This window comes from Pelodiscus sinensis, chromosome 18 (genome assembly GCF_049634645.1).
Source record: "Pelodiscus sinensis isolate JC-2024 chromosome 18, ASM4963464v1, whole genome shotgun sequence".
Lineage (NCBI taxonomy): Eukaryota > Metazoa > Chordata > Testudines > Trionychidae > Pelodiscus > Pelodiscus sinensis.
This window is the reverse complement of record NC_134728.1, coordinates 32,787,189-32,804,810: the sequence shown is the minus strand read 5'-3', so window position 1 is coordinate 32,804,810 and position 17,622 is coordinate 32,787,189. Positions and strand designations below refer to the sequence as shown.

Here is a 17,622-nt window from a genome sequence, read left to right as displayed (position 1 = left end):
GCAGGGCAGGGCAGACGCTCTGGGGGAGGGGGGTTACACGGGGTTTGCGTGCCCGGGGGTGTGCAGGGCAGGGCAGACGCTCTGGGGGAGGGGGGTTAAAAGGGGTTTGCGTGCCCGGGGGTGTGCAGGGCAGGGCAGACGCTCTGGGGGAGGGGGGTTAAAAGGGGTTTGCGTGCCCGGGGGTGTGCAGGCCAGGGCAGACGCTCTGGGGGAGGGGAGGTTACACGGGGTTTGCGTGCCCGGGGGTGTGCAGGGCAGGGCAGACGCTCTGGGGGAGGGGGGTTAAACGGGGCTTGTGTGCCCGGGGGTGTGCAGGGCAGGGCAGACGCTCTGGGGGAGAGGGGGGGGGTTACACGGGGTTTGCGTGCCTGGGGGTGTGCAGGGCAGGGCAGACGCTCTGGGGGAGGGGGGTTACACGGGGTTTGCGTGCCCGGGGGTGTGCAGGGCAGGGCAGGGCAGGGCAGACGCTCTGGGGGAGAGGGGGGGGGTTACACGGGGTTTGCGTGCCTGGGGGTGTGCAGGGCAGGGCAGACGCTCTGGGGGAGGGGGGTTAAACGGGGTTTGTGTGCCCGGGGGTGTGCAGGGCAGGGCAGACGCTCTGGGGGAGGGGGGGTTACACGGGGTTTGCGTGCCCGGGGGTGTGCAGGGCAGGGCAGACGCTCTGGGGGAGGGGGGTTAAAAGGGGTTTGCGTGCCCGGGGGTGTGCAGGGCAGGGCAGGGCAGGGCAGACGCTCTGGGGGAGAGGGGGGGGGTTACACGGGGTTTGCGTGCCTGGGGGTGTGCAGGGCAGGGCAGACGCTCTGGGGGAGGGGGGTTAAACGGGGTTTGTGTGCCCGGGGGTGTGCAGGGCAGGGCAGACGCTCTGGGGGAGGGGGGTTAAACGGGGTTTGTGTGCCCGGGGGTGTGCAGGGCAGGGCAGACGCTCTGGGGGAGAGGGGGGGGGTTACACGGGGTTTGCGTGCCCGGGGGTGTGCAGGGCAGGGCAGACGCTCTGGGGGAGAGGGGGGGGGTTACACGGGGTTTGCGTGCCTGGGGGTGTGCAGGGCAGGGCAGACGCTCTGGGGGAGAGGGGGGGGGTTACACGGGGTTTGCGTGCCCGGGGGTGTGCAGGGCAGGGCAGACGCTCTGGGGGAGGGGGGTTACACGGGGTTTGCGTGCCCGGGGGTGTGCAGGGCAGGGCAGACGCTCTGGGGGAGAGGGGGGGGGTTACACGGGGTTTGCGTGCCCGGGGGTGTGCAGGGCAGGGCAGACGCTCTGGGGGAGGGGGGTTACACGGGGTTTGCGTGCCCGGGGGTGTGCAGGGCAGGGCAGACGCTCTGGGGGAGGGGGGTTACACGGGGTTTGCGTGCCCGGGGGTGTGCAGGGCAGGGCAGACGCTCTGGGGGAGAGGGGTTAAACGGGGTTTGCGTGCCCGGGGGTGTGCAGGGCAGGGCAGACGCTCTGGGGGAGGGGGGTTAAAAGGGGTTTGTGTGCCCGGGGGTGTGCAGGGCAGGGCAGACGCTCTGGGGGAGGGGGGTTAAAAGGGGTTTGTGTGCCCGGGGGTGTGCAGGGCAGGGCAGACGCTCTGGGGGAGGGGGGTTAAAAGGGGTTTGTGTGCCCGGGGGTGTGCAGGGCAGGGCAGACGCTCTGGGGGAGGGGGGTTAAAAGGGGTTTGCGTGCCCGGGGGTGTGCAGGGCAGGGCAGACGCTCTGGGGGAGGGGGGGTTACACGGGGTTTGCGTGCCCGGGGGTGTGCAGGGCAGGGCAGACGCTCTGGGGGAGGGGGGTTACACGGGGTTTGCGTGCCCGGGGGTGTGCAGGGCAGGGCAGGGCAGACGCTCTGGGGGAGGGGGGTTAAAAGGGGTTTGCGTGCCCGGGGGTGTGCAGGGCAGGGCAGACGCTCTGGGGGAGGGGGGGTTACACGGGGTTTGCGTGCCCGGGGGTGTGCAGGGCAGACGCTCTGGGGGAGGGGGGTTGAACGGGGTTTGCGTGCCCGGGGGTGTGCAGGGCAGGGCAGACGCTCTGGGGGAGGGGGGTTAAAAGGGGTTTGCGTGCCCGGGGGTGTGCAGGGCAGGGCAGACGCTCTGGGGGAGGGGGGTTAAAAGGGGTTTGCGTGCCCGGGGGTGTGCAGGGCAGGGCAGACGCTCTGGGGGAGGGGGGTTACACGGGGCTTGCGTGCCCGGGGGTGTGCAGGACACTGCTCAGCACTGCAGCTCAGGGCAGCAGAGACACGGGGCTCCCTGTCTCCCAGCACAGCTGGGCCCAGGTGTGACACCCCACTAGCTCAGCCCTGGGGGGCCCTGGAAGCGGGGGCGGGGCATTACCATGCTTGAACACGCCGATCAGCAGCGATTTATCGGCCTCTGCGTTCCACCAGTCCACGGGGATCTCCACGTAGTCGATGTCCGGCAGCAGCACGTCCAGCTCCCTGGGAGGAAAGGCCCTGAAGTGGGCTCAGGGGTCCCAGGACTCGGGGGAGCTGGGGCTGAGGTCAGGTCCTACCTTCCGCTGCGTGAGCTCCATGGAGGCCAAGGGGCAGCCATGGCCACAATCCGGCCTGCTGCTGCTCCCCTGCTCTCCCCAGGGTGCCAGGGACAGCGGGCATGGCCTGACCCCCGCCCCTCTCCCCAGGGTGCCAGGGACAGCGGGCATGGCCTGACCCCCGCCCCCCTCCCCAGGGTGCCAGGGACAGCGGGCATGGCCTGACCCCCGCCCCCCTCCCCAGGGTGCCAGGGACAGCGGGCATGGCCTGACCCCCGCCCCCCTCCCCAGGGTGCCAGGGACAGCGGGCATGGCCTGACCCCCGCCCCCCTCCCCAGGGTGCCAGGGACAGCGGGCATGGCCTGACCCCCACCCCCCTCCCCAGGGTGCCAGGGACAGCGGGCATGGCCTGACCCCCCCCGCCCCACTCCCCAGGGTGCCAGGGACAGCGGGCATGGCCTGACCCCCGCCCCTCTCCCCAGGGTGCCAGGGACAGCGGGCATGGCCTGACCCCCCCGCCCCACTCCCCAGGGTGCCAGGGACAGCGGGCATGGCCTGACCCCCGCCCCTCTCCCCAGGGTGCCAGGGACAGCGGGCATGGCCTAACCCCCCCGCCCCACTCCCCAGGGTGCCAGGGACAGCGGGCATGGCCTGACCCCCGCCCCCCTCCCCAGGGTGCCAGGGACAGCGGGCATGGCCTGACCCCCGCCCCCCTCCCCAGGGTGCCAGGGACAGCGGGCATGGCCTGACCCCCGCCCCCCTCCCCAGGGTGCCAGGGACAGCGGGCATGGCCTGACCCCCCCGCCCCACTCCCCAGGGTGCCAGGGACAGTGGGCATGGCCTGACCTCCGCCCCTCTCCCCAGGGTGCCAGGGACAGCGGGCATGGCCTGACCCCCGCCCCTCTCCCCAGCCTGCCTGGCCCAGGAGCTCCCGGGCTGATGTGAATGACATTTGCTTCAGGGCTGGGGAAGAGTTCCCCTGCGGGCACCAGGCACCGACAGCAGGAGCCAGGCAGAGCACCTCTCCGCGGGAGCAGAGCCCTGGGACACAGGCTCAGAGAGCTCAGCAAGGGGAGCCAGGCTCCCTCTGTCCTGGCTGGGGCCCAGTCCCTGTGCGAGCGTGGTGCCCGGCCAGGCCGACCGGGGCCCAGCGCTGTGGCAGAGGCGACCGGGGGTCGACCGGGGCCCAGCGCTGTGGCAGAGGCGACCGGGGGCCGACCGGGGCCCAGCGCTGTGGCAGAGGCGACCGGGGGCCGACCGGGGCCCAGCGCTGTGGCAGAGGCGACCGGGGGCCGACCGGGGCCCAGCGCTGTGGCACAGGCGACCGGGGGCCGACCGGGGCCCAGCGCTGTGGCAGAGGCGACCGGGGGCCGACCGGGGCCCAGCGCTGTGGCAGAGGCGACCGGGGGCCGACCGGGGCCCAGCGCTGTGGCAGAGGCGACCGGGGGCCGACCGGGGCCCAGCGCTGTGGCACAGGCGACCGGGGGCCGACCGGGGCCCAGCGCTGTGGCAGAGGCGACCGGGGGCCGACCGGGGCCCAGCGCTGTGGCAGAGGCGACCGGGGGCCGACCGGGGCCCAGCGCTGTGGCAGAGGCGACCGGGGGCCGACCGGGGCCCAGCGCTGTGGCAGAGGCGACCGGGGGCCGACCGGGGCCCAGCGCTGTGGCACAGGCGACCGGGGGCCGACCGGGGCCCAGCGCTGTGGCAGAGGCGACCGGGGGCCGACCGGGGCCCAGCGCTGTGGCAGAGGCGACCGGGGGCCGACCGGGGCACTCCTGACGCCACACGCTGGCGCTGGCAGGGGAGCCGCAGGGGATCGTTCCAGCAGGAACGTGCATCTGGCAGAGCAAGCGGCGCAGCGCAGGGACGGCCGAGTTCGCCCGTGCCCGCTGGGGCGTCTCACGGTGGCTGCGGCCGTCCCCAGGCCGGAGGAGCTGCTCTCCCTGCAGAGGGAGCTCGCCACACCGCAGGATCACCCCGCGAGAACCCTGCCCCAGCAGCGCCAGTGCCACGTTCTGCCTGAGCCAGCTTGTGTCGGGGACTGCGGCTTGCCAGGGCGCTGGGAACACCCTACCTGGCCGGGGTCCCGTCAAAGGCTTTGTCTGCCGCCTCTCCCAGCACTTCGGCTTTCAGGTAGTAGAGCATCCGCACCCGCAGCAGCACCCTGCCGAGAGAAGGGGCCAGCGCTCAGCAACATCGCGCCTCAGGCGGGCTGGCACCATACCACCGCCCAGGCCTGCGGCCCGCAGGAAGGGGGGCTAGAGCCACCCCCTCGTGATGGCCCTCGGCATGGTCCCAGCTGCCCCCGGACTGCGCCGCAGCAGCGCACCAGCCCCTGGGGCTCCAGCGGGGAAGCCTGAAGCAGGCCCCGTACACAGAGGAAAAGGGCTCAGACTGGCAGGGAACAAGCTCCTTGATTGGCTCCGGAGGCCGTGAGCCTGATTCCTGCCGCCTGGGCCTCCCCTCACGGGCCCGGCCTCAGCCAGGCTCTGGCGCTGGCAGGAGCCCTGTAGGAGGGGAGCCGCCAGGCTGGCCCTACGATTCAGCGTTCACTCGAGCAGTTTCTGCAAGGCACCACTGGGAAAGGGACGAGCTGCTGCACCTGCTTCTCCCATTTGTGTACCTGCCTGATCGCCTCCAATCGGGGGGTGACCCGGGGAACGCCCACTAGACAAGTCCAGGGAGCTGGGGTGGGAAGGGCCGACTCAGGGTAACTAGGAAAAACCATCGGCCTGAAGCGAAGCTTCTCTCCCCTTCCTGAGAAGCCAGTGAGGGGACGGGCGATCACGCGCCCGTGGGCAGGTGCACAGGCCTAGCACTGCCGATTGCTGTGAGGGTGATGGGCCGAGCGTGGGACCCTGAGGCGGTGGCCAGGAGAGTCGGGGGTTTGCGAGGAGCCGTGTCCGCAGAGCAGGAAGCGGCTTATTCGCGTTGTCTCGCTTTGCAAGGCCCCTTTGCTCCGGGAAGGAGGCCTGATTCTGACAGGACTCGCTGCTCCCGTGAGAGCGGGGATGCCTAGGCTGCTAGCAGACAAGGGAGGAAGCCCCGGTGCCATCAGGCCCAGGGCTGAAGAAGAGCAGAGGCCCAGGCCCCCAGGAGATGAGCGGAGCCAGAGAGCCAAGGTGAAATAGCAAGTGCTGGAGCGCAGCCCACAGACGGCTGATCTGGAGCAGACTCGGCCACCGTCCAGTGCCCGGCCCAGGGACAAATGGCTACCAAGCGAGGTGCAGGGCCAAGGGGCTTGGGGTTCGTTTGGGGAGCGTGAATGTGCTCACTAGCCCCCCCCTCGTGCGTAGGGCTGGCAGAGACTTTCACCAAAAATACCAAACATGGCAGGAAAAACATTCGTTGAGCAAAACCCAAAACAAGCGCACCAAAGAGAGAAGTTGCTGCGCCTTAAAATCCCCCCTCCCCCCGCCAGACACAAGCAGCCTTCCGTCCCAGAAAGCAAGCGGACGGTTTCCAGGTCCGGTATTTCCGGGGGGTTACCCGACTGTCCGGGCCAACACGGACACCTGGCACCCCGCCTTGCGCGCTTACAGCTGGGCATGGCACTGGGCCGGAAGGGGCTCGCACCCCCGGGCAGAGGACGCCCCCCCCGCCCAGCCGGACTGGCCATGCTCCAAGTGCTGGGCTAGGAGAAAAGGGAGCCAAGCCCAGCTCAATCTGGACTGGCCACTGGAGAGGGAGGACTCGTGGCAGGAGCTCCAGAAGGGACCAGCCCGCCTACTGGGGTCCCACCCCATCTAGTGACCGGCCCCTTGGGACTGGCCATTAGGCTCTGCTGCCCTGGGGTGAGCAGTGGCGCCCGCGGGCCCCTCGGCAGGGGGTGCGCACCCCCCAGCAGGGCGTTGCCTTAGCCTCAGAGAAGATGCCACGTGCAGCTTAGTTCAGAACATCCAGAGCAGGGGGGCAAACCGGCCCGTGGGCCGCAGCCAGCCCCTCAGCCCTGTTAGTCCCGCCTTCGAGCACCCACCGGGGGGCAGGGCAGGGTCGGGGGCTGACTCCGTTCCAGCCGGGGGCAGGGGAGGGGAGGGGAGGGCTGACAGTTGCTCTGCTCCAGTCGGGGGCCGGGTCGGGGCTTTTCCACCCACGAGCAGTGAGTGAGTTTTGTCTCATGCACCAGTATTGAGGGCGCGGGTGCTTGTTGGGACGGGTGCCACCGCGGCACCCACGTTATCAACCTCTCCCCTTCCCTCTGCTGCCGTATCTTCCCCTTCCCCTCCCCCCCCCTCTGCAGTCCTGGCTCCCGCCCTGCTCACTGCCCTCAGCCCTTTGGGGAACTGCCCCCCCTCCCCATCCTCTCTGACCCCTGCACCCGCCCTTCCCTTCCCCCTGTGCCCACCCCTCCTCAAGCCCCCTCCCTTTCCTCTCTCCTAGCACCTCCCTCTACCCACCTGCCCTGCCTCTCCCCTCTGCTGCCTGTCCCTCCTCTCCACGTATCTGCCCGTCTGCTTCACCCCCACAATCCCCTTATCCCTGCACCACCTGATGCCTCCTCCTTCCCTCCTGACACCTGCCCCCCGTGCCCTCTTCCTCCCTGCTGCCCACCCCCTCACCACCCTCTGCCCCAGTTCGCCTCACGCCCCTCTCCACCCTCACACACAACTGCTTTCCTCATGCCCACCCCTTCTCCAGTCACCCACTGCTCCCCTCTTCTCTTCCTCTCTCTTGCCCCCACTGCCCCTCCCCTTTCCCTTGCACCTCCACTGACACCTTCCCTCACTTTCTGTCTTTGACGTGGGAAGCAGTTTGTGGGGCTGGGGCTGTGACACTATTTTTAGTACCGCGGTCCGGGCCCCAGCTGCTCCTGGGGGCATTGCGTGCCGGGACTGGAGCAGAGGCTGCCCGTGGTGCTATTTTCAGTACCACAGTCCCGGTCTCCACGGGCAGCCTTGGCTCCAGCTGGAGTAAAGCAGCAGCCACACAAGGCCTGTTCCAGCTGGGGCAGCCTCAGCTCACGTGTGCTGGCACGAGGTGGAGCAAAAGGGCAGCTGACCACTGCCAGGAACCCACCAGCCCGCCAGCTGCCACCACCCCCACCACTCACCCCCCGTTCCAGCAGGAAGGGGAGCAGTGAGTGCTCCTGCGCGGCTCTTAAAATGACATGGGCGGACCTAACATTTGTAGTGCGCAGCCACGGAGGCACACAGCTTAGAGGAAACGCTGGTCATGACCCTCCATACAATTTCCATACCAAGAGGTGGCCCTCAAGCCAAAAAGGTTGCACGCCCCATCTAGACTCCATCGCAGGGTGTCAGTATTTTCCTAGACTGCTCTGGGAACCAAACTTCGGGAACAAAGGGGGTTCCCACCATATGCAGAAGCTGGAGAGCTCTGGCTAGGCAAATGCCCAGGCTGCAGGGCCTGAGGCAAGGCCTGAGGGTACTACGGCTGCAAGGAGGCAGTCAGGGCAGGAGAAGAAAGCAGGTCCACCCCCCTTGCCAATGATGAGAGGCCATTTCAGCTGGCAGTTTGTCCCTGAGCAGAGGCTAGAGGACAACTGGCAGTGGGTCACTGAAGCAGAGGGAGTATGGGGGTGTGGCGATGTCTGGGATAGGAGGGGAGGACCCCACAGTGTGGGGCACTGCTGTGGGACAGTACCATGAGGAAAGGGCACCATGGGCTGGAAGGGACACAGGGCCTGAAGTAGCGGAGAAGACAGGTAACTGAGGGTGAGACACCGGTCAACAGGGGGCGCTCCAGGGCTGGAAGTACTAATTCCCAAGGAGACCAGCAGGAGGTGCCGCGATGGTGAGTCGACCCCGCTACAGCAGGAAGTGACATCTGGTGGTCTTCACAAAGACTCCTGGAAACACCTGAGGAACAAAGACTGAACTAGGGGAAGTGCTGGACCCAGGCTAAAGGAATTTCTAGCCTGTGAAACCCCTGGGGCTTGCAAAGTGCTCCTTGCTCCTTTCTCTGCAGCTCGCTGGATCAGCCCGTGGGAGGGAAGAGCAGGGTCCCAGCCTCTCTCTGGAGCGTGTTGCCTTCCACGTGCGTTGGGGGTGGCTGCTTTGACCTGTTCGCTAAGGTCTCTGGTCTGCAGAGACTACACTTGCTTGGAGCAGGGAGGGGTCCTCCCTTGGGGCGAGAAGGCGATTGCATGTTCTCCACGCTGAGGGAGGGGCAGGTTGTGAGCTTAGGCTGCGCAGCGCAAGACGGTGTCACTGGGGGTGTAGGCCAGAGGGGCGCAGGCCAGATGGCCTGGAACGTGTCCCTACCTGTCTGTGGCTGGTGAAGCGGGAGCATTGGGCAGCTTGTCACAGCAGTGCTGTGAGGAGGAGACCAGTGGGCGGCTCAGGGCACCCAGCTCCAGGGGGCACCCTGGGGGAGCATGTTACCCCCTGGACATGGCAGTGACCCCGCGCTCCTAACCGGCGGGGGGGCCATGTTGTGACACATGGCTGTGCCCATGGCTGGGATGCAGCATCCTCTGGGTTATGGAGTTGTTCAATACGTCTCAGCTCCGCAAACAGCTGTACTGCCGGGCGCAGCCCCCAGGCCGGGCCAAGAGCCAGCCCCTTCCAGGCTCCGTCCCCCAGGCCCAGGCCCAGGCCCTGGTCTCCTCAAGCCACACGAGGCTGCAGTTTGTTGCTGGAGCCACGATGGGGGGTCCAGACACCTGACCAGCCCCGCTGCCAAAGGCCTGCTGAGCAAAATTCCCTCTGAGCTCCCTGGACGCTGCCTATAGAGCCACACTCAGGGCTATGGCCTCAGCCCCGCCCGCCCCAACCCAGAGCCGCTGCAGCTGGAGAGACGCCTGCTCTGCCGGGAGCTGCTGCAGTCGGGGAGGAAGAACCTCTCCCGACACAGAACTGCCCCAGAGCCGCTGCGGCCCCCACCCAGCCTAGCCCAGAGCTGCCTTGATGGGGGAACAGAGCCCCTCAGCTGTGCCCGCTGGAACTGCCAGGGCAGGGGACAAGCACCTCTCGCCTACCCCCAGCTGCTGCACTGAGAGAGGGCTGGGTGAGTCCTCTCTCCCTGGGACAGCCTGCGCCCGCCCCCTCAGCCCCGCGCCCCACGCCTGCGCCCGCCCCCTCAGCCCCGTGCCTGCGCCCCGCCCCCTCAGCCCCGTGCCTGCGCCCTGCCCCGCCCCCTCAGCCCCGCGCCTGCGCCCCGCCCCCTCAGCCCCGCGCCTGCGCCCCGCCCCCTCAGCCCAGTGCCTGTGCCCTGCCCCGCCCCCTCAGCCCCGCGCCTGCGCCTTGCCCCACCCCCTCAGCCCTGTGCCTGCGCCCCGCCCCCTCAGCCCAGTGCCTGTGCCCTGCCCCGCCCCCTCAGCCCTGTGCCTGCGCCCCGCCCCCTCAGCCCTGCGCCTGCGCCCCGCCCCCTCAGCCCCGCGCCTGCGCCCCGCACCCTCAGCCCAGCCCCGCGCCTGCGCCCGCCCCCTCAGCCCAGCGCCTGGCACCCCACTCCCTCAGCCTCAGTCCCGCGCCTGCACCCGCCCCCTCAGACCAGCACCTGGCACCCCACTCCCTCAGCCTCAGTCCCGCGCCTGCACCCCACCCCCTCAGCCCCGTGCCTGCGCCCCGCCCCCTCAGCCTCAGCCCAGCGCCTGGCACCCCGCCCCCTCAGCCTCAGCCCGATGCCTGCACCCACCTCCTCAGCCCTGCGCCTGCACCCCGTCCCCTCAGCCCATCCCCGCCCAGCGCCCAAACCCCGCCCCCTCACGCCCCCTCAGCCCCGCACCTGCACCCACCCCCTCAGCCTCAGCCCAACACCTGCACCTCGCCCCCTCAGCCCATCCCCGCCCCGCGCATGCACCTCGCCCCCTCAGCTCTGCACCTGCACCCCGCCCCCTCACGCCCCCTCAGCCCCGTGCCTGCACCCACCCCTTAGCCTCAGCCCAACACCTGCACCTCGCCCCCTCACGCCCCCTCAGCCCCGTGCCTGCACCCACCCCTTAGCCTCAGCCCAACACCTGCACCTCGCCCCCTCACGCCCCCTCAGCCCCGTGCCTGCACCCACCCCTTAGCCTCAGCCCAACACCTGCACCCCGCCCCCTCACGCCCCCTCAGCCCCGTGCCTGCACCCACCCCTTAGCCTCAGCCCAACACCTGCACCTCGCCCCCTCAGCTCTGCACCTGCACCCCGCCCCCTCACGCCTGCACCCGCCTCCTCAACCTCAGCGTCTGCCCCCTGCCCCCTCAGCTCATCCCCGCCCCATGCCTGCACCCCGCCCCCTCACACCCCCTCACCTCTGCGCCTGCACCCCGCCCTCTCAGCCTATCCCCGCCCTACCCCTGCACCCTGCCCCCTCATGCCCCCTCACCTCTGCGCCTGCACCCCGCTCCCTCAGCCTCAGCACCCCGCCTGCACCCGCTCCCTCAGCCCAGCGCCTGCACCCCGCCCCCTCAGCCTCAGCCCATCCCCGCCCCACCCCTGCACTCCACCCCCTCAGCTCTACGCCTGCACCCTGCCCCCTCAGCCCTGCGCCTGCACCCCGCCCCCTCAGCACAGCCCCACACCAGCACCCCGCCCCCTCAGCCCTGCGCCTGCACCCCGCCCCCTCAGCCTCAGCCCATCCCCGCCCCACCCCTGCACTCCACCCCCTCAGCTCTACGCCTGCACCCTGCCCCCTCAGCCCTGCGCCTGCACCCCGCCCCCTCAGCACAGCCCCACACCAGCACCCCGCCCCCTCAGCCCTGCGCCTGCACCCCGCCCCCTCAGCCCAGCCCCACACCAGCACCCCGCCCCCTCAGCCCAGCGCCGCCCCCTCAACCCTGCGCCTGCACCCGCCCCCTCAGCCTCAGCCCCGCGCCTGCACCCGCCCCGAGCCCCACGCCAGCACCCCGCCCCCTCAGCCTCAGCCCAGCACCTGCACCCCGCCCCCTCAGCCCAGCCCCACACCAGCACCCCGCCCCCTCAGCCCAGCGCCTGCACCTGCCCCCTCAGCCCCAGCCCAGCCCCAGTCCCCTGACTGCTGGCTGAGCTGCGGGTGAACGTGCCCCCCAGCGGCAGGGAGGGGACGGGCTCTGCAGAGCCTTGGCTACCGGTGTGTAACCAGCACGTCACCTGGTGGCAAACACAAGCAAGTCTGATAAGCCAGTGGGATAACCCAGCTCCCCCGAGCCCTCCAGGGGAAGTCCTGTCCTTTCCTCTCCAGACCTGGGCTTCGGGCAGGGGCATGGGCTGAGGCCAGGGTGGGGCATGCGCCACGTGGGAGCATGCGCTGTGTGGGCGTGTGCGCAGCATGGAGGGTGTGCATGGGAATGTGTGCTATGGGGAGCGCGTGTGCGAGGGAGTGAGCCGCAGGGAGTGCACGTGAGGGACCATGCGTGAGAAGGCATGCTGCAGAAAGTGCGGAAGCGTGCGTGAGTGTGTGCGCAGGAGTGAGCAGGGGGGGCACGCCACAGGGAGCACGTGTGGGAGCGTGCGTGGGAGGGCGGGAGCGTGCACCACAGGAAGCGCATGTGGGAGCGTGCGTGGGAGCATGCGCCACAGGGAGCGCGTGTGGGATCATGCGCGGGAGGGCGGGAGCGTGCGTGGGAGGACGGGAGCGTGTGCCACAGGGAGCGTGTGTGGGAGCGTGCGCGGGAGGGCGGGAGGGAGCGCGTGTGGGAGCGTGCAGGGAGTGCACCGCAGGGAGCGCGTGTGGGAGGGTGAGCGCAAGGGCGGGAGCGTGCGCTGCAGGGAGCGCAAGTGGGAGCGTGAGCAGGAGGGCGGGAGCGTGCGCTGCAGGGAGCGCATGTGGGAGCATGCGTGGGAGGGCGGGAGCGTACGCCGCAGGGAGCGCGTTTGGAAGCGTGAGCGGGAGGGCGGGAGTGTGCGCCGCAGGGAGCGCATGTGGGAGTGTGCGGGAGCGTGCACGAGCGGGGTGTGCTGCAGGGAGCGCGTGTGGGAGCGTGCGTGGGAGAGTGGGAGTGTGCAGGAGCGTGCGTGAGCAGGGTGTGCTGCAGGGAGCGCGTGTGGGAGCATGCGTGGGAGAGTGGGAGTGTGCTCCGCAGGGAGCGCGTGTGGGAGTGTGTGGGAGCGTGCGTGAGCGGGGTGTGCTGCAGGAGCGCGTGTGGGAGCGTGCGTGGGAGAGTGGGCGTGTGCGCCGCAGGGAGCGCGTGTGGGAGTGTGCGGGAGCGTGCACGAGCGGGGTGTGCTGCAGGGAGCGCGTGTGGGAGCGTGCGTGGGAGAGTGGGCGTGTGTGGGAGCGTGCGCGAGCAGGGTGTGCTGCAGGGAGCGCGTGTGGGAGAGTGCGCGTGTGTGGGAGCGTGCGCGAGCGGGGTGTGCTGCAGGGAGCGCGTGTGGGAGCGTGCGTGGGAGAGTGGGCGTGTGTGGGAGCGTGCGCGAGCGGGGTGTGCTGCAAGGAGCGCGTGTGCGAGCGTGCGTGGGAGAGTGGGCGTGTGCTCCGCAGGGAGCGCGTGTGGGAGCGTGCGGGGGGCGCACCGCAGGCCCGTGGGGGGCTCCCACTCACTTGTTGCAGTGCTGTTTCAGGTGCTTTTTGTAGCTGTCATCGTGCAGGACGACCTCGGGGTTGCAGCTGGCCAGCCAGTCCGCGTTCTTTAGCTCAGGGAGCAGCATCTGGTTCTTGGTCTTCTTCCCCTTCCTGCCCCTGGGCACGGGGGCCGACAGGCCTGCGGCCGTGAGAGGCAGCACATGAAGGGTGCCGGGGCCTCGGAACCACACGCTAGAGGAGGCAGGCGACAGCCCCTGGTGCCACCGCTCAGCAGAGACCAGGCAGGCGAGTCTCCAGCCCCCCAGCGGGTCCGGGCCCAACCCCACGGCAGAGCCCCAGCGAGACCAGGCCGGGCCCCAGCCGCACCTTCCTAGCAGCCTAAGTCCACAGGCCAGCTGGGCAGGCAGCCCCAAGGCGGGGGCAGGCGGGGAGCCGGCCCTCCCTCCACGCCGTGGCATGTTCCAGTGTCTCCCCCGCTGCAGTGCACGGCCCATGCGCCCACCAGACTCGGCTTGGCTCCTCGCGAGCCCCGCCAGCCGACTCCAGCCTCCTGATGGAGCCGAGAGCAGGGCCCACACACCACGCTGGGATCTGTGTCCGTGGCCCCTGCCAGGCCGAGCCCTCGCCTCTGCTGCAGCCTTACACTTGGGGCAGCGTCACCAGAGCAGCCTGGCCCAGCCTGGTCCCTTGGGATCTCCAAGGTCCTCTAACCTGGACAGCCCCAACTCTCCCGACTTCCTCCCCGTCCCCCCAGCGGCTCCCCAGGCCCTTCCCTGCCTTAGGCGCTCAGCCAGTCTGGCCAGCCACAGGCCCTGCCTCCCGGAGCAGAGGCCTCCCCTGGAGCTGCCGGAGTGATTCGGAGAGGCCCCTTTGCTAGGGACCCAGCTGCGTTGCTGGGGTGGGAGCCTGCGGGGCCGAGTGATTCCCGGTGCCAGGCGGAAAGGCAGAGGGTACCTGAGTGGTTCTGCAGGGCCTGGTTCTGGCCGTCCTTTGTAGGGGTGATCAGATCCCAGATAAAACTCTTGATCTTCTCGTCCCCCTTGTAGTGTTTGACGCAATAGACGAGGAGAGCCCGGCAAATCATCTCCATGTCCGTCTCGTTCAGGTGCCACTTGAAGCGGCCGTGCGCGAGGATGTCCTTCCAGCGCCCCCAGCTGCAGGAGAAAGGCGCCCCATGAAGCCCCCACTGGCCGCACGCCCAGAGCCCTGCAGCAAGGACATGGCTCAGCGGAGGCCCAGAGCCCGGCGGGGAGTCACCCAGCATCGCACAGGCCAGTGGCAGAGGCGGGAAAGGAACCCGAGAGTCCTGCCCCATAAGCACCTCCTGGGTCTCCCCGGCAGGCCGCAGGCTCGGCAGCTCCGAGAGGCCGGGACCCCGCGCTCAGCCTGCAGCAGCACAGGCCCCACCCACCCGAAGATGAGCAGGTTCTTCTCCACGCGGAAGCACTCGGCCCGCAGGTAGCGCCGCGTCTTCTCGTTGAGGCGCCGGGAGCGCGTGGGCCGCTCGTCGGAGTCGCTGTCCAGCTCCGAGAACTCCATCAGCTCGTCCTCCTCGAAGGAATTGTAGTGCTTGGTCTGCTTGCGGACACGGGGCCTGTCGAGCACCAGGCTCTCCTGCAGGGGAGACAGGGAGTGGCTAGTGTGCCCAGCCCCGGCAGTCTTCCCGGGGCACCTCCTCTGCCCGCAGCACCGCCCCCAGCAGAGGCCAGTCAGTGCCCAGCTGCCTGTCCCGAGGTCGCGGAGGGACTGCGGTGCAAATGGGGCACAAGCACGTGGCTGGCGACACAGGTGAGCGCCTGCGGTGCAGTTGGTCTGGCCAGACTGGAGCAACCCTATTATAGTTTTGGCCGTCACAATGTCCCTGCAGTGAGTTCCACAGGTTGTCTGTGTGCTCTGTGAAAACGGGGGCTTTGTTAGACCTGCTGCCTATGAATTTCATTGGCTGCCCCCCGCTTCTTATGTTACAAATCAGTCATCTCTTTTCTGTGCTGAAAAGGCCCAGTCTTACCAATCTCTCCTCATACGGACACTGTTCCGTCCCCCGGTCGTTTCCGTTGCCCTTTTCGAATTCCCACGTGTTTTCTGGGACGGGGCGACCAGGTCTGCCCACAAGACTCAAGGTGTGGGCGTCCCACGGATTTCTAGGAGTTGTTCTGGCCTCTCTCTCCCTTCCTAACAGCTCCTAATGGGAAGCATTTCTGCCAGTGGCTGCACATCGCCTGAGACTGCCAGGTGCGGGCTGACTCCCTGGAGAGCTGTGCTGGGCACTCGGTCGAGACACACCTCCATCGAGGTGGGCATGCCTGTCGGGCCCCGTGCTTGCCGCAGCCCCCAGGAGCCTCACGGCACCTCCAGCCAGACGCCTTCAGCCCAATGGGACTAGCTGCGGAGGGGGAAAAGGGGCAAGAGGGCTTGGGAGCTGGGGCTATCTCCTGACTGACTGCCAACCCCTCTCCCCAAAGGCTACAGCCACCAAAAAGCTCCCTCTCCACAGGAAAGTGAGAGATGCCCCCAGAGCAGCCCCCATGCACCAGACGCTGGCCAGCGCAGGCTGCTGGCTCATCGCTGCCAAAGGAACCAGCTGGGGCAGCGTCCTACCCTGGCTGCTCTTGCTGCAGGAGAGCCCGGCGCCCCGGCCACTGCTCCCCACAGTCGCGCTGCCCAGAGCAAAGCCCCCACCTGCCCGCACTCCCTCCTTTGGTGAGCTACGGGCACAAGGGGCTCTGCTCTGCACCACGCGCAGTCCTGAGCGCCCAGCCCTGCAGCAAGCGGCCCCGTGACAGGCAGGGCCTGGCCTTGACACCAGGGCCTGCTGACCTGCCCCGAACACTCCCGAGCTGACTGAGGCAGTATCTGAGCCCTTAGCCACTGTCTGTGGAAGACGGGTGCGATTCCAGAGCAGTGGAAAAGCAACAGACGGTGCCCATCTATATGAAGGGAAATAAGACCAGGGCATGAGACTAGTCCGCCTGACTTCTGTACCAGGAGAGACTGGAGCAATTCACTCAGGGATCAGTTTGCCAGCCTCAGGAAGGTAAGAAGAAAAGAAACAGTCAGCATGGATCTGTAAGGAAGAAACCCTGCAAAGTGCAAACCAATCCAAGGGCTTCCTTTGGCAGGGTAATAAGCCTGGTGGAGAAGGGGGAAGAGGTAGACGTGGTATAGCTAGACTTTAGTAAGGCATGTGCTACAGTCTGGCTGAGGCTCCTGTACGGTGGGTGCATAACTAGCAGGATAACCATTCCCAAAGAGTAACTGGCAGTGGGTCAGGGTGATGCTGAAAGGGCAGAGCAAGTGGGGTTCCGCAGGGCTCGGTCCTCTTCGATCTCTTCACCAGGGATTTAGATGCCGGCACAGAGAGGACACTTGCGACGTTTGTGGATGACCCCAAGCTGGGAGGGGCTGCAAGTGCTTTGAGGGGCAGAGGCATCATTTTAAATGATCTGGAGACACTGCGGAACTGGTCTGAGGGAAACAGGAGGAAAGTCAACCTGGACAGATGCAAAGTGCTCTACGCAGGAAGAAACACCCATCCCACGCCCAGAATGGGGCCTGACTGCGCAGGAAGGAGGGATCTCGGGGTCAGCGGCCCACAAGCTAAACACGAGTCAGTGTGATGCTGTTGTAAAAAACCACCCATCACCCTGGGCTGAGTTAGCAGGAGTCATTCTTCCTCTCACTCCACACTGCCGAGGCCGCAGCTGGAGGATTGTGCCCAGCTCTGGGTGCCACGCTTCAAGAAAGCTGTGAACACACTGGAGAGGGTCCAGAGAAGAGGAACAAAACTGATTAAAGGTTTAGAAACTGAGACCCATGAGGAAAGACTGAAAGAACTGGGCGTGTTTAGTCTGGAAAGGAGAAGACTGAGGGGGGACATGAGAGCAGCTCTCAAGTGTCTAAAAGGGACAAGGAGGAGGGGAAACTATTCTCCTTGGCCTCTGAGGACAGGACAAGCAGCAAGGGGCTCAAACTGCAGCAAGGGAGGTTTAGGCTGGACATCAGGAAAAACATCCCGCCTGTCCGGGTGGCTAAACACTGGAATAAGTTGCCTGGGGGGTTGTGGAATCTCCAGCACTGGAGACATGCAAAGCAGTTGGACAAGCATCTCTCAGAGATGGTCTGGTCTAGGTGGGGCCTGGTCCTGCTGTGAGGGCAGGGGGCTGGACATGACTGCGAGGGCCCTGCCAGCGCTCGGCTCCTCTGGGCATGGAAGAGGCCGTGGGCGCCCGGCGGGGCATGGAAGAGGCCGAGGGCGCCCGGCGGGGCATGGAAGAGGCTGTGGGCGCCCGGCGGGGCATGGAAGAGGCCGAGGGCGCCCGGCGGGGCATGGAAGAGGCCGAGGGCGCCCGGCGGGGCATGGAAGAGGCTATGGGTGCCCGGCGGTGCATGGAAGAGGCCGAGGGCGCCCGGCGGGGCATGGAAGAGGCCGAGGGCGCCCGGCGGGGCATGGAAGAGGCCGAGGGCGCCCGGCGGGGCATGGAAGAGGCCGAGGGCGCCCGGCGGGGCATGGAAGAGGCCGAGGGCGCCCGGCGGGGCATGGAAGAGGCTATGGGTGCCCGGCGGGGCATGGAAGAGGCTGTGGGTGCCCGGCGGGGCATGGAAGAGGCTGAGGGCGCCCGGCGGGGCATGGAAGAGGCTAAGGGCGCCCGGCGGGGCATGGAAGAGGCTGAGGGCGCCCGGCGGGGCATGGAAGAGGCTGTGGGTGCCCGGCGGGGCATGGAAGAGGCTGTGGGTGCCCGGCGGGGCATGCCCATCCATGTCTGCTGCCCGCCCTCT

At 68.2% G+C, this 17,622-nt stretch overlaps 1 protein-coding gene across 6 annotated transcripts in view; it reads right to left on the bottom strand.

Moving 5' to 3' along the window:
- Positions 1 to 17,622, bottom strand: part of CHD6 (chromodomain helicase DNA binding protein 6) — a 170,489-nt gene that overhangs the window by 40,877 nt on the left and 111,990 nt on the right. For all 6 annotated transcript variants that reach the window (XM_075900738.1, XM_075900736.1, XM_075900740.1 and 3 more), the window contains 5 exons: positions 14,258 to 14,460; positions 13,801 to 14,000; positions 12,865 to 13,024; positions 4,534 to 4,623; positions 2,303 to 2,406 (listed from right to left, as the gene is read on the bottom strand). In XM_075900738.1, the coding sequence (XP_075756853.1) occupies positions 2,303 to 2,406; positions 4,534 to 4,623; positions 12,865 to 13,024; positions 13,801 to 14,000; positions 14,258 to 14,460 (757 nt within the window). The remainder of the gene's footprint in view (positions 1 to 2,302; positions 2,407 to 4,533; positions 4,624 to 12,864; positions 13,025 to 13,800; positions 14,001 to 14,257; positions 14,461 to 17,622) is intronic.